The following is a 14,628-nucleotide window of genomic DNA, read 5'->3' on the forward strand; positions in this document are numbered from 1 at the left end:
GTTTCCTGAGGAGGTTTGAATCCCCATCAATGCTATCGACAGTCACTGCTGACATGGGATGTGAAAAGCTTGAGTTCTGATAGGCCTGAATCAAACCCCTCTCCCAAAAAGAAATGAGAATTCCTTGCGACACTAGAATAATCACTACCAACAACTTGGCTGTTTTCGTGTCGAGTTCGTGGTGAAAGGACAACCATTAAAAGTGGAAAGGCTTCCCGTTGCAAGGAAATACGTGAATGGGATGTCTCCATTTGTAGGGGCCCTCTTTACGCTGAAGCGGCTGAGCTGCAATTGGAGTATCTGATCGAAGAGCTTTGCCAAATGCACCTCAGAGCGAACGCCAGGCATCCATTGCAAGTCGTTAGGACAAGCTCTTCGGAGGCTAGATCTGTGGAGCAGTGCATCGCTACCCAAGTTTCCGCCCTCCATGTTCAAGGCCCCTGGTTCTCCCTCCTTCACCTCTCTATGTGGTTAACGAGCGTAGTCAAATCAGTTTGAGGCCCGTCGTCAGTTTTCTGATCTATAGTTTCCATCTGCGTGCTAGTTAGGAGGCCCTTAAGACTTCAAATAGACCACATCCTCTATGACTGATGGATGAAAGCACGGGGGCCACAATGAGGGCGAAATGTATATCGACAACAGAGCGCCATTGTCAGTCGCCTATTGTAGGCGGATCCCGCTCAGCAGCAGTGGGATGCGAGAGGCTGTGGGACGAGAAGTTGGGTGCCCATAAGCGGGGATAGCCGAGAGCTAAGTCTGGTGGAATTTTGTAACCCGAAAGCTTGCAAGTTTTCTGTGTGAGAGGTCAGTCACCCTCAAGTCCAACGTCAATGCATCCCGTTCTCGATATTATTTAGACTTCAATCGTCCTTCGTACGTAGACTCAGCCACTTCAGCAGAAACCCCTTTCATTCGACCTTTTCTGGCAGCCTAAAATCTGAACCGATATCTAGTGATATAACAGCTCAAGTATAGCTCAATTGGGAAGGATTGGGTCGTGAATAGATATCCCGGAAAAGGCGCTGACGTGTGCTGAAAAGACAGATTCCTTGATCAGGCTCCATGATGGAAAGTTTTGGCTTCCGTCTCCCCTGCATTACCCCTAATCTCCATTGCTAGATTCTATCGTTTCGAGCTTTGTATGGAGCAATCCTGCCGTCTTATATACAATATTCATTGGAATTAAAAAAATGTCGTCAGTAGCTGCCTTTGATGCTGAGTTTATTAGCTGGACGCAACAGGCCAAGCAGTTGGATCCATGCAGAAGGTTGACTGTTGCTTGAAGATGAACAACCGAAGCACCAGGCGAACGGCAAGACGGCAGAGTCGTGTTTGCACCGGTTGCACTACGCATCACGTGATAGGTTAACTTGCAGTGATCGGAATTATGTGCGCCCGACATCCGGGGAAATGTGGTCAGTTCAGTCGAGCGCATCCGTTGCGGGAGCTCCTCGACACCTGTCCAGTTTTACTCCCGTACAATTGGGGGCTTTAAAATGCCTAGTGATAACTAGGGGGCAGCTGATCTACGGAATTGCCTGCGGTGAAATTGATTCTCGACCATCCTTTCTGTCTGCGTTGGCTCTGTTGCGGATGAGACGTTATGGCTGACTGGTCCATGTACCATGCCTTGGGTCAGGGCGAAGACGACCAGAACAAGCATATCAGAACCGAGCCTGCCGCCCCTCAATTCATACCTCCGATTGCTCAACAACCTTCCGGCTACCCTCAAGGTGGTGCTGCTCCTCCACCAGGACAGTATGGCGCTATCCACGGGCAAGCTGCTCCTGCGGGGTTTCAACCGCCACAGCCATTCCAGGGTCCACCACAAAGCAGTCCTCAAGGTGGTGCGATTGAAGGGTTGACAAGCCAGATGGGGGGATTGGGGATATCGGGGGATATGGCAGGCAGCGTTCGTGGCCATAAAAAGAAACATCGCCACGCCTACCACGATATAATTCCACCAGCAGGTTCTTCTCAGGCATTTGGCGGTATGCCCCAAGGCCAAATACAGAATCCTTCGCAGTACCTAGACACTGGTGTCAATCAACCTCCACAACCTACATCTCCGATGATAACCCCCGCCCAAAGAACACCGGGCCTTCAGCCAACCCACGGGACTGGAGATGGATCCGTAGCTACACATGGCAAAGTCGATCCTGCGCACGTACCCGGCGTTCCGCCTTCGCGTGATATCCCCGCACAGTACTACCTTCATCATGTTTATCCGACCATGGAACGACATCGCCCTCCTCCAGCCGCGATCCCTTTTATAGCACACGATCAGGGAAATTCCTCTCCGAAATTTGCACGGCTCACACTAAACAACATACCATCTACGGCCGATCTCCTTTCCTCTACTTCCCTTCCATTGGGCATGGTACTCCAGCCCTTGGCGCCATTGGACCCAGGGGAGCAGACCATTCCCGTATTAGACTTCGGTGATGCTGGTCCACCACGGTGTCGCAGATGCCGAGCATACATTAATCCCTTCATGGTATTCAAAGCTGGAGGAAATAAATTTGTCTGCAATATGTGTACATTCCCGAACGATGTCCCTTCAGAATACTATGCGCCACTTGATCCTTCCGGAATACGCGTTGATCGAATGCAACGACCCGAGTTAATGTTGGGAACAGTTGAATTCATGGTCCCAAAGGAATACTGGAATAAGGAGCCAGTAGGACTGCGGTGGCTTTTTGTTCTCGATACTTCACAAGAAGCAGTAAATGGAGGGTTTTTGGAAGCATGCTGTGAAGGGATAATCGGTGCATTGTACGGAGGCCAACACACTGTTGACAATGAAAACGGCGAGGCCTCCAACGAACGACTTCCGGCTGGCGCGAAAGTCGGCATAATTACCTTTGATAAGGAAATGCATTTCTACAACCTCAGTGTAAGGTTTTATTGTCCCTATCCCTTGACCATTCTTTGGCTCATGTGAGTTGGTAGGCTTCCCTCCAACAAGCTCAGATGATTGTGATGCCTGACCTAGACGACCCATTCGTTCCTTTGAGTGAAGGATTATTTGTTGATCCTCAAGAGTCAAAGTAAGCACCGAGTAGATGTTAATGCAAGCGATATTCAAAGTATTGACTGGAAATTAGGCATGTCATTTGCTCCCTTCTAACGCAGATACCCGCATTATTTTCTAATATTAAAAACCCTGAACCCGCTCTTCTTCCAACAATAAATGCTGCATTCTCAGCTCTAGAAGCAACAGGCGGCAAAATTATTTGTTCCCTGGCCAGTTTGCCGACGTGGGGTCCTGGGCGGCTGTTTATGAGAGAAGACGGCAAAGGTCAGGGGACGGATGCTGAGAAGAAGCTGTTCACGACAGAACACCCTGGCTGGAAGAAAGTTGCAACGAAGATGGCTGAAAGCGGCGTTGGCATCGATTTCTTCATCGCAGCTGGCGGAGGTAAATATATGGATGTAGCAACCATTGGTAAGCACACGCTACACGATCGACGTTGCCAAACACTAATAGAAGGCAGGCCATGCTGCCGCTACTTCGGGAGGAGAAACTTTCCTCTATCCGAATTTCCAAGCGCCACGCGATGTGTTAAAGCTTTCTAACGAACTGTCCCATGCTGTCAATCGCGAAACTGGATATCAGGCCTTACTCAAAGTCAGATGCTCGAATGGTCTGCAGGTTTCAGCTTATCACGGCAACTTCCTCCAGCATACCTTTGGGGCCGATCTTATAGTTGGAACAGTCGATGCCGACAAAGCGTTTGGCGTCACCTTTAACCATGATGGAAAACTGGATCCCAAACTCGACGCACACTTCCAGGCTGCTCTACTTTATACCACTTCTGGAGGTCAAAGACGTGTGCGATGCGTTAATCTTGTCGCAGGTGTTAATGAAGGTGGAATGGATACTATGCAGTACCTAGATCAAGATGCCATCGTCAATATCATGGCTAAAGAAGGTACTTCAGCGTCCCATTTGTGCTTTTATTTGAATCTAACGTGGTGGTCATAGCTGCTTCCAAAATGCCTGAAAAATCGTTGAAAGACATCCGTGCGTCATTAACGGAAAAAACAATCGATATCTTAGCCAATTACAGGAGGCACTTCTCCACATCACAGCCTCCCGGCCAACTTGTCCTACCAGAGCACTTGAAAGAGTTTCCTATGTATATCCTGAGTTTGATCAAGTCGCGGCCTTTTAAGGGTAAGTGGGAGCTTTCTTTTGCGTGATCCAATATTCTTTTATGCTTACCCAGAATTTAGGAGGACATGAGCCTTCGGACCGCCGGGTGCACGATCTCCGGATGCTCAGGTCGTTCGGGTGTAGGGAGCTTTCCCTTTACCTATACCCGCGCATCATACCTATCCATAACATGAAACCCGAAGACGGCTTCGCAGATAAGGACGGTCAACTCCAAGTTCCCCCTTCTATACGCGCATCATTCTCCCAGATTGAAGAGGGCGGTGCCTACCTTGTTGACAACGGGCAAATTTGTCTCCTCTGGATACATGCTCACGTTTCGCCCAATCTCCTAGAAGATCTCTTTGGGCCTGAAAAGACATCATTACAGTCGCTCGACCCCAGCACTTCCTCTCTTCCTCTCCTGGAATCTCACTTGAATGCTCAAGTTCGAAATCTCCTTCAGTACCTGGCTACTGTTCGTGGGTCAAAGGCCGTCACGGTACAATTGGCAAGACAGGGCATGGATGGTGCCGAATATGAGTTTGCTCGATTGCTAGTCGACGATAGGAATAATGAAGCTCAGAATTACGTGGACTGGTTGGTGCACCTGCATCGACAGATCCAACTTGAAATTGGTGGCCATCGGAAAAAGGAAGACAGCGGCGCGGGTGGAGTTAGTGGGATGGAAAGTACTTTGACGGGACTGGCCGGGTTACGACCACCATACTGGTGATGATTAGTTAAACACCCATATCGTATATTTTCCGTTTCCTTTGGCTCCCATACGTACGCAATATTTATTCACTTCTTTCATGGCCGGCCCTTTCGCCGTATAGACTCCGCTCCGTTATCAAACCTTTTCGTTCGACTTCAGGGAATAGAGCTTTCCCAACCATAGTCTATCGTACGACTATTTTTATTTCATTAAATCCTTCAAGCCGCGACCTGAGGACTCCTGATCATAAACCCGCCGCACTTCGGTTCCGAGCGTCGTTTGCCCCTCTCGGGAGAGCAATACCGTGCTGATATAATAATTTAGAGTTATTCTAAATAATTTCCAGACCACGTTCTGGGACCTTTTGGAGTGGAGCGAGCCCCTGAAATAGCCGAGTTATATAATAGGCTTTATATTTATCAAATCGCTAAAACTTCGCACCAGTCGTTCCTTATTCGGAGAGGAAGTCGTGGCAGCTGACATAATCGGCACCGCTTCCGGCTTCCAGCTGCATAATTTGATGAACCAACAGATGTCGGTTTGTAAGAACCATCATAGGAAGATGGAGCAGTGGAGATGGCGCATACGAAACCAACTCGAGCAGTGCGGCAAAGGTTGGGCCACTTGTTCCATCATATGTGAATCGCGATGCGTGTACAATGGCAAAATCGCCCGAACCCAAGAACCATTCGGAAACGCCAATCTCATCACACGGAACCATAGAATAGGAGCCAAGGAGATCCGTCAGATTGGGAAGCCATTCCAGCCAGACAACATAAGCGACACATTCCCAACGTTGCTGTGCGTTTTGTGGCTTGCCCGTTACGAACATCCCGACTGTCGGCCCCCCGTCTTCGCTTGTGTTGGGTTACACACATACATCCTGTTTGAGGGAGGGACACAGGCCCGCTCGCACCCTTTGTCGATGCGCGGGAAATATCTGCATTTAGATATTGCAGGCATTCACCCCATCATTCCCCGTGGAGGGACCATTGCACAGTGTTCTAGCTGTCAGGCCAGCTTGCCGCTAACATCTGCACTTTTCAAGCTTTGTCCCTAACTCGCTGCTTAGGATCAGGCCTACGACGTTGATGGGATAGCTCTTTGCCGCGATTTCTCGCTACGGTTGCCCCAATTACCATCGTACACCGAATATCCGGGTCACCCTGGCGCTCCGTTCCATTTAGCTGGGTTATGTGGGCGGCTCTTGTCGCGCAATAGGGTTTCACGATATCTCTCGATCCATGGTAGAGAAGATATGGCAATTCCGTGGGCCTTACTTGGGTCTGGATTCGCGTTCAGGAACCCAGAACGTACCAGATATTCGCCCGCACCTGCCACCAATGAGATTTCTAGCAATCTGGTCAACTTTTGGTTCGCACCGTTAACTTCCCCTGTCTCATCACTCAATGGTCATTGCTTGGGAATGGAAGCATTCTGATTCTCCATTTCTGTCATCAGCTTCCCCGAAGAGCCTACGAGAGTGCAGTGGCGGCTTGCCCAGATACTGGCCAGAGTTTATGATCGTGCACTTTGGGCCTGTGCAGGAACTGATCCGTGAAAACAGATCTGCCCCTAGATTGTATTCCACGGTTCGAAGGTGAGAAATTTTTATTGAACGAAGGTCTTTTCTTTAATGAACCTTCCGATCGGTCTATGTGCCTCAGGTTCTGCGGAAACTTCTTTTGCCCCGCCGCAAAACCTTGCTCCGCAGCGCTCATACACGCAAGCTCAATTGCTGTGGGGGATTTATCTATAAATAATGGCCCAGATCCCCTCCGCGAAGACCATTTCGCTCAGGACATATAACTTTTAAAGGCACTCTTTACCGTCATCTGATACTCAGTGTTCTTAAGACACTCTCTTCTGCCAGATATCTCTCTTGTTTTGCTATCTTATATGCTTTTTGGACGTTCGACATAAGAGTCAGCTTTAAAAAATGTATCCCAAGACTATTTTCGCTACCTTCGCTGCTGTCGCTTCTATTTTCCCTGTCGCCTTGGGAGCTGGCACCGTTATCATCGAGAACCAATGCGCTGATGATGTCTATCTTTGGTCCACCGCCGAGAAGGCATCGGAAATGAAGACATTCCGTAGTGGCGAGAAGTACACCGAACAGTACCGCTTGAACCAGAATGGTGGTGGAATCTCGATCAAAATGTCTCTTGACAAAAGCATGAAGGATATATCCCAAGTCGAGTACACCTTAGACGGGCAGAAAGTGTGGTACGACCTCTCCAATATCGACGGCTACCCCTTCAAAGATGGTGGTGTCAGCATCGCTCCATCCGATAGCAGCTGCCCCAAGGTTTATTGTGCAGCAGGTGACGCCAAATGCAAAGAAGCATACAACAAGTCCGATGACAACGATGCCACCAAAGCCTGCGCAAGCACTGCTGACCTCCACGTCCAGCTCTGTGCTGAGAAGAAGGGCGCCAAACTCAAGCAGAAAAGCTTCATTCCCCGCCACCCTCACGCCCGTCCGGAATAGACGCCAAGCAGCGTCCCTGGCATACGGAACAATCGATTTTATACCCACAATATCCAGTTGGTTTCGTGACATTCCTTTAATTAGAAGTGTTTCTTTACATTTAATTGCATTCGTTTACTCATCGCTCGGAACGATGAGCTGGGAAACTTGGGATCTTGAAGGCATTGAAGGCACAGAATTTCGTGAGTAGTTCAAAGGAAGATTGGAGAAAGGGAACTTTTTGGCTTTACAAAACAAGATACCACAATGTACCTGAATGTCTTACGACATATAAAATCTAAATCAAATCTATATCGCTTTTTCTCTTGCGCGACCTGGCGGGTTGTCGAGTCTGGGCGGTGCCTCGTCTGTGGAACTGGAGGTCGTGAAAATTAAGTTAGCTTGGCCCATATTCAAACGGGGACCACGTGGTTGGCGCGAACGTTTCTCGACTACCATTGGCTAATAGACCCACTTGATGGCAGAACTCTAAATTGCTTACTCAGCAAGCCTGAACTCACGATAAATCCCCGAACCGAAAAGCATCGAGCTTCGTGCAACCCGTGGTTAAGGCGGATGATTGATAAGTTCTTTTTAATCGGGTAGTGATGCCCTTACTTTCCTTTCTTAAAGTTATTCTATGCTAGCGGACGGGTGCTGCTTTGACTGCTCTCCTTGGTGAATGAGGTTTGCAATATTCCGAGCTTCCAAGTGACACCAGCGCGACTGAACTGCGGTTGACTGATGTCTGCGTTACAGGTGTGGAGAACAGAAATCACTTAGTCTGGGTTCTATACTCCGTATAAGATGATATCCATGCGCATCTTAACCTAGTCACACGGTTATCGACTTCTTACCCAGACAGCAACTCCCCGCCGATATGCGTGCTGCAAGATTTCTCCTCTTTGTCAGACTGCCGCCTCCATTATATCGACTTGGGACCACGGGTGGATATCTGCCCACAGATTTGGTACTAATGGATATCGAGACTTGGACTTTCAATGGCAGCTCTGTATAACAAAACCTCTTACATATGCACCCTCCCCAGCCACATTGATCACAGTACCGTTCATTCAGCTTTAAAATGTTCAATGCTTACTGTGCGCCACATACTTCTAATATGGGAGTAATTTCACCCGCCCAAAATGTATGATGCTATATCCAACACATCTCCCTGGGACCGGAGATGCATATTCCAATTACCCCGCAACACTAACTAGACCAATATTGCTTCGACCTGTTACACAGCGAATGTTCTCAGTATTGTGCACATCCGAAGTGAGAATATGTACTGCACAACGCAGAGTACAATCCCATTTTTTGAATCACCATACATACGCCAAGTATTATGTGGCTTACAGCATGAACATGTTATGTTACACTTGTACTCATCTCTGATGTCCCTATCAATGTAAGCAATACCGCTCAAATCAGGAGGCTAAAGTAAATTGGTTGTCTGAACCAGAGTCCAAGCGTCCATCTTCATTATGTTCCCGCTTATCCTTTAACTCGGGAAAAGATCCTCGTTGCCCCTCCGAGATGTACGCCAGTGACTACCTCTTCTTCAACAAGAAACTTAAAACAACATTCAAAATCCTAGAACACTTGTGCAATGGCACTCTATGCTGCTAAAAAGGTACACCTCCAGGGCTACAAGTCTAGAAAATGACATAAAGCACCCATTGTTTCACTCAAATGCACCTAATGACATCACACAAAGCTTTCTGTGAAGTCTGGCTAAAATGACCCCGTAATTTCCACCAGGATACATCCAGATCATGCCTGTGGTTTCTTGGAAGATTTGGATAGGCCGATCCAGATACTCTTCGATATACCATGGCTTCTCATTGCTTTCAGAAGCAAATATGCCACAAGCCGGTATCCGATTGCAACTAGTCCCAACGCCATCACATTGATTGCAGGGTCTTTGTCGTCCTGATTGTACAACATGAGAACCTGTTCTCCCGTCTCAATGGGGCAGTTTCCATTGGGTAAACGCTGGGCATTGGTACACGTGAACACCTGACCCGTCATGGCATATGGGGCCAAATTAGAGACCGAATACTTGATGGGAGAAAGGTGGTTAAACGCTTGAAGCACGGCGGGGACATTCAAACTCAGTACGCCTCCTAACACGGTAGAAATAGAGAGCAGAACAGAGGTTATGTTGACTGAAAACCCGACGTGAGAGAATAATGTGCAGAACATTATACCTAACGACTCTCCACAGCTTACAATACAGAAACAGTTGAATGCGAGGATGAAGAGCATCTTGACACTGCTCTCGAGGCGGACAGCGAAAGCGGCCACGACGCCGAAAATCAAGGATGACGCGATCTCGAAGGGAAGCTCGAGGGATGTGTATTGCAGAATGAAGGCTTCGACGGAGTAGCAGTTGTCACTTTCTTCTCGGTAGAACACGTCTCGTTCGTACGGGTATATTGCAATACATTGTAGCATCCCTAAAAGGTATATTCGTTAAGAACGGTTTCGGTTTGGTTGCTGCACAGAGCGGACAAGGCCGTTTCACATACCAACAAAATACATCGCAGCAAGCTGTTGAATGAACCCCATTCTCGACTGAACCGATTCGTAGTTCTTTTTTAGTGGCGCAAAAAAGAGTGTCAAGATAATAGCAATGCCTATTACCTGCATTGTGCGTGCCACAAGAAGATGCGGTTGTCTCCTCAAATTGATGGCAGATCTTCGAAGTACCAGCGGGTACATAAGATGAAACGGGCTCATCTTCCTCTTCAAGCTTCCCAGCTCGGCCGGGGTTGATATTACTGAAGTCTGCCGAGTGAGCTCTACCGGGTTCTGCTCCCAACCAGATATCAGGCGCTGAACTCTTTTACGGCTAGCATCCTCTCTCCCCTTCTCCTGCAGATCAATAGTTATTAAGTCCAGGACGAAGTCAGCAGGATTAGTGGCCTCTGGACACGGATATCCCAATTGTTTGAAATGAGGCAGCATCTCAGATCCCTTTCCAGCATAAACAAGATGCCCACCCCTTGCTAGAAGCAAGATGTTGGAAAAATAATGAAAGAGGTCCGATCTAGCCTGGTGAATGGTTAATATTAGCGTCCGGCCCTCAGCAGCCAATCCATTTAAGGCATCAATGATAGATGTCGCTGTGAACGCATCCAAGCCAGATGTAGGTTCATCGAGTAATAGAACTTTCGGATCCGTGAGGATCTGGATCGCAATGGTAACTCTTCTCTTTTCACCACCACTAATGCCCTTAATCAAGTCACTTCCAATTAAATTGTCCGCACAATCCTTCAATCCCATCTTTAGGAGGATATCTTCAGCGCGTCGGTTTTTTTCTTCCTTAGACATCCAGGAAGGTAGCCTCAAACCAGCAGCAAATTGAAGGGACTCTCGAACCGTAAGTGACGGCATCAGAGCATCGTCATCCTGGGTAACGAAAGACGATACTGCTCGAATCACGTTCTCAGATGGTACTGAGCTATTATAGAGCATTTGACCGCTCAGATGATATCTCGTGCCAATAGAACCGTGTAATCTCCGAGCAATGGAGCATAGTAATGAGGTCTTTCCACTCCCTGAAGGCCCCATGATTACGTTTAGCTGACCGGGGCGAAACTCAGCGGATATAGGTCTCAAAATGCGCAGTCGCCGAGACTCAATACCCCGTTTACCTATCCTTCGTTTCTGAATTTCAAGGGCGTAGTTATCAAGCCGGATAGAAACATGATGGGATTTATCGGGCAGCCGTGCGACGAATTTTTCCTTTCCTGCTGACAGATCACCCTCTGAGCTTCGCGATTGGGCAATGTCCATATCAACTTTCCTAAATTGAAGTATAAGATAAGCTGCCCCGAAGAACAGAGTAATAAACCCAACCAATGCCACCATAGGCCGCCAAATCCAATTTGATGGAAGGCCTAGAGTTTCCAGAATAAATCGCCCGGTGTATTCCTTGCAATAAGGATCTGAGGGGTCATCTGAGAATGGGCAATCGTAGAATTGGCCTTCCGGTGGACCACTGGGCCCGATGAACTCATTCGCGCAGAGAGCACCAAATACATAAAAGGTGTAAGTCATCCACTTTATCCATCGCACGTAAACGGGAATCTGGTTGGCTTGGACGAAAAAGCCGCACGCCATGGTTTGTAGGGTAAACGACAAGTTTCCGACCAAGCTTGCTCCTGGAAAGTTCCGAGACAGACTAATACAGACGGATGCAAAAGACACCGCCAAATATTGAGTGAGGATGTTGAGCGTTAAGAAGATGAAAAATTCCGGCGCAGCAAGCCTGTAGCCAACCATGAAGTAAAATATCACTGAGAACAGGCACGGAACCGGCAAATCCTCAAGGAACAATCGGGCAGCTCGTCTGCTTAAGAGAAAGGCTGGAACGCCAACAACGCCCTCATTTCTCTCGCGATCAAACAGTTGAATATCCGTAGTTAGACGGAAAACTTCGTAAAGGAGAATAAGGTAACCATTGAGGCTACTGGCCGTGTACAAGCTTCCTTGTCGTGATCTTATCCCAGCTAAACTACGGTCTAGTCGAAGATAGACCCATCCGTTCATTACAGCCATACCGATAGCTTCGAACAAGCTGGCTGTCATGCCCATAGGATCTCGCACAGTCATTTTCATTGTACGGGCTGTGAGCACGCGAAATTGTTGACCGAAACTGGCACCTTTTTGCGGCGTGATCGACTGATAGGCCTTTTCCGATGCGATGCCCCTATTTTGAGAGCTGGCCTTCTCGTCTAAAAGTCGATTGTTGGGGCTTTCGCGCCATGCTCTCTGGAGCTTTTCGATACGTTCTCGCGAAAAAAACTCGGATTCTTCCGATCGATTATCGTATGCCGCTAAGTCAATCAAGAACTCTGCTGGGTTCACGAAAGCGGGGATGGAGTGACCACATTCTTCAAAGTGGCTTAAAGCCATATCAACCGGGCCACTGTAAAGCACAGAGCCGCGTGATAGTAAGATGACTTGATCGAAAAGGCCCCAAATCTCCGAACGCGGAGCATGGATGGAAACAATGACCGTTCGCCCATCCCGCGCGAGTGCTTTCAGCGTTTTGATGACCTGAAAGGCACTGGTGGCATCCAAACCTGTTTGAGAGTAGCGTCAGCCTCAACATAGAAAAGACTGGTTTCCCGACGGTGCTGCTTGAAAGCTGCAAGAATTACCTGTGGTAGGTTCATCGCAAAACAGGACGGATGGGTTGCTTAACATCTGAACTCCGATGCTAGTCCGCCTCTTCTCTCCGCCACTACATCCTTTATGGGTCGTAGTGCCAATTCTCGTATCTGCACATTCTTTCAAACCCAGTTCAAGGATCACATTATTCACAACGTTTTGTCTCTCGTCGTGGGTTGTAGGAGGGGGTAATCTCAAATCCGCAGAGTACTGCAGCGTTTCTCGTACAGTCAACGTCGGGATTAGGACATCTTGCTGCATTACATACGCGCTTCGGACGCTGTTGATGTTGTCGTGCCCGTTAAATGTGGCAGATCCCGAGATTTTGACGCGACCTGTGTTCATGCGGCCAGCCAGCACATTCAGCAAGCTTGTCTTCCCGGAGCCACTGCCACCGATTATGGCTGTGAGGCTCCCACTCGGCATCGCCGCGGTGACTCCATCAAGCACAGTTTTGAGGGGTTCCCCCTTCGTCTTCCTCCGTAGCCGATCCCATAGCAAAGACGGGGAGCTTTGCCATATTGGTGGGACAGTGTCAACTCGAACAACAAGCTCCTTCACGTGGACATCCACAGGCTGGACTTTGCGGAAAGAGAGATGGTTCCGGCTTTGGTGCTTTGCAGCTTGAACGTGGCTATCAATGCCGATAGCGGCCTCCTCGTCTGCTTCAACACGGGAGATTCCTTTCTCTTCAGCGATCATCCTTGGTGCTTCACCACAACAGTATTACTTCAAAGCCACATTTGAACGAAAGTTTTGATTGCAATCCCAATAAGGTATTTCAGATAACGTCCAGAGCATTTCATCAGACGAAAAGAAGACTTTGTATTTGTATGAGTATTAAGTCACAAAATATCCGAGAGCCTCCTAGCGTCGGCATTCAAGGTACGAATGCGACCGAATGCGATCGTATAGGGTAAAGCATACGACACTAGCTAGTATGTCGCATCCTCCGGTTGGCATTTTCTCCAATTCGAGGCCGGTTCAAACCCCGCCGACTCCTCTGAACTCATGACTAATCGAGCAAATCCAGCAGCCACTGGGTTGAATCCTGCCGGCCTTCAGATGCAAGGGTGAAACCTTGCACCAGGGGGGGGGGGTTTGAACTGCGTTTGTTCCCCATTCATAACTGCTGGCTGGTTCGTGTGCGAGACAAATATTATGAACGGTCTCATGCGCTTGCGGCGAACGAGTTCCCGGTAAGGTTAGTAATGCCGGAGATATAAAGTTCCGGCCGAGACCTACATCGGCCCGATCCAGCAACCTTGGCAGCCCTCGCTTCCAACATCCACGAACAGCTGCAATTCTTTTCAGTGAAGCATTGGAGTGGGAGCGATGCACGTCTTCCAATGTCCGCCCATAGAAGCGTGTGCTACATGCTAGGTGAGGAAACTCACTTTGGTCGGGATTGGGGTCGGTTTGACACAGAACCGTGATACGGAGTACCACTTGGTCGAAGGTTGGGTGTCTCGATGCAATTATATCTCATGAAATTTGATCTTTACCGGTGTAATGTTTCCTGCAAAACAAATTCAAATGGCCTTAGGGCTCTGTCCGGTCTTACAACTTACCTCTCTGCCTTGGATAACAAACAAGCCCCGTTTGCTTGAGTCCGGAAGCCCGATGCATTTCTCACGGGATCGTCAACTCCCAACCCTCCGCTCTTAATTCAAACCCAGCCTGATGACAGCGCCAGAAATGGGTAGCGAACATTCCCGGGTGGTGCTTTCGTACTCTCAAAACTCCGATGCACAATCATTTTTATATCTACTCTGTGGGGAGCGATGCAGTGTTCCCCCTTGGAAGGTGGTATATGAGTTCGACTGCGCCATAAAAGTTACCAAACCTTTCAAGATATTTATCGACCAACAACAGACTGCCCTGTTATTCCACAGCAGCAGCTAAGCCACGGGAGGAGATATCTGGCACCGCCCCTTTCAGGGACCATCTTAGGAAGTTCAATCATCCCATTCAACTCCACAGGGTGTTCACAAAATGATTGCATGCCCTTGTTAGCAAGGTGGGCGTCATCGAGCACCATCGAGCACCGTCTTCGAGCTGGCCGTCTTTTAGGAATGGAATTTAATCGATCCAACCGTG

The 14,628-nt window shown here is 48.5% G+C and overlaps 4 protein-coding genes across 4 annotated transcripts; 2 read left to right on the forward strand and 2 right to left on the reverse strand.

Annotated features, from left to right (window-relative positions):
* Positions 1–1,477: 1,477 nt before the first annotated feature.
* SFB3 (COPII coat Sec23p-Sfb3p heterodimer component) lies at positions 1,478–4,981 on the forward strand. The gene is made up of 6 exons (XM_003065330.2): positions 1,478–2,896; positions 2,953–3,050; positions 3,108–3,448; positions 3,498–3,935; positions 3,989–4,180; positions 4,240–4,981. The coding sequence occupies exons 1-6, from the start codon at positions 1,604–1,606 to the stop codon at positions 4,890–4,892; spliced, it is 3,015 nt and encodes a 1,004-aa protein (XP_003065376.2). The 5' UTR covers positions 1,478–1,603; the 3' UTR covers positions 4,893–4,981.
* Positions 4,982–5,325: 344 nt separating this feature from the next.
* Positions 5,326–5,706, reverse strand: D8B26_001314 (uncharacterized protein; the record flags this gene model as incomplete). The annotated part of the gene is made up of 1 exon (XM_066123505.1): positions 5,326–5,706. One exon carries the CDS (start codon positions 5,704–5,706, stop codon positions 5,326–5,328), a length of 381 nt encoding a protein of 126 aa, XP_065979579.1.
* A 1,035-nt stretch (positions 5,707–6,741) lies between these two features.
* On the forward strand, positions 6,742–7,365 carry D8B26_001315 (uncharacterized protein; the record flags this gene model as incomplete). The annotated part of the gene is made up of 1 exon (XM_003065331.2): positions 6,742–7,365. Exon 1 carries the CDS (start codon positions 6,814–6,816, stop codon positions 7,363–7,365), a length of 552 nt encoding a protein of 183 aa, XP_003065377.1. The 5' UTR covers positions 6,742–6,813.
* A 1,755-nt stretch (positions 7,366–9,120) lies between these two features.
* On the reverse strand, positions 9,121–13,377 carry D8B26_001316 (uncharacterized protein; the record flags this gene model as incomplete). The annotated part of the gene is made up of 3 exons (XM_003065332.2): positions 12,519–13,377; positions 9,879–12,440; positions 9,121–9,806 (listed from the first exon to the last, which is right to left on the reverse strand). Exons 1-3 carry the CDS (start codon positions 13,228–13,230, stop codon positions 9,121–9,123), a joined length of 3,960 nt encoding a protein of 1,319 aa, XP_003065378.2. The 5' UTR covers positions 13,231–13,377.
* Between the last annotated feature and the right edge of the window lie 1,251 nt (positions 13,378–14,628).

The sequence above is a fragment of the Coccidioides posadasii genome, chromosome 1 (genome assembly GCF_018416015.2).
Source record: "Coccidioides posadasii str. Silveira chromosome 1, complete sequence".
In the NCBI taxonomy this organism is placed as follows: Eukaryota; Fungi; Ascomycota; class Eurotiomycetes; order Onygenales; family Onygenaceae; genus Coccidioides; species Coccidioides posadasii.

Bases quoted from the DNA above. Each gene is read 5' to 3' on its own strand.
- SFB3 (XM_003065330.2), top strand. From the start codon at position 1,604: ATGGCTGACTGGTCCATGTACCATGCCTTGGGTCAGGGCGAAGACGAC. The intron at 2,897-2,952 runs GTAAGGTTTTAT...GTGAGTTGGTAG, and splicing joins TGCATTTCTACAACCTCAGT to GCTTCCCTCCAACAAGCTCA. The intron at 3,936-3,988 runs GTACTTCAGCGT...TGGTGGTCATAG, and splicing joins CAATATCATGGCTAAAGAAG to CTGCTTCCAAAATGCCTGAA.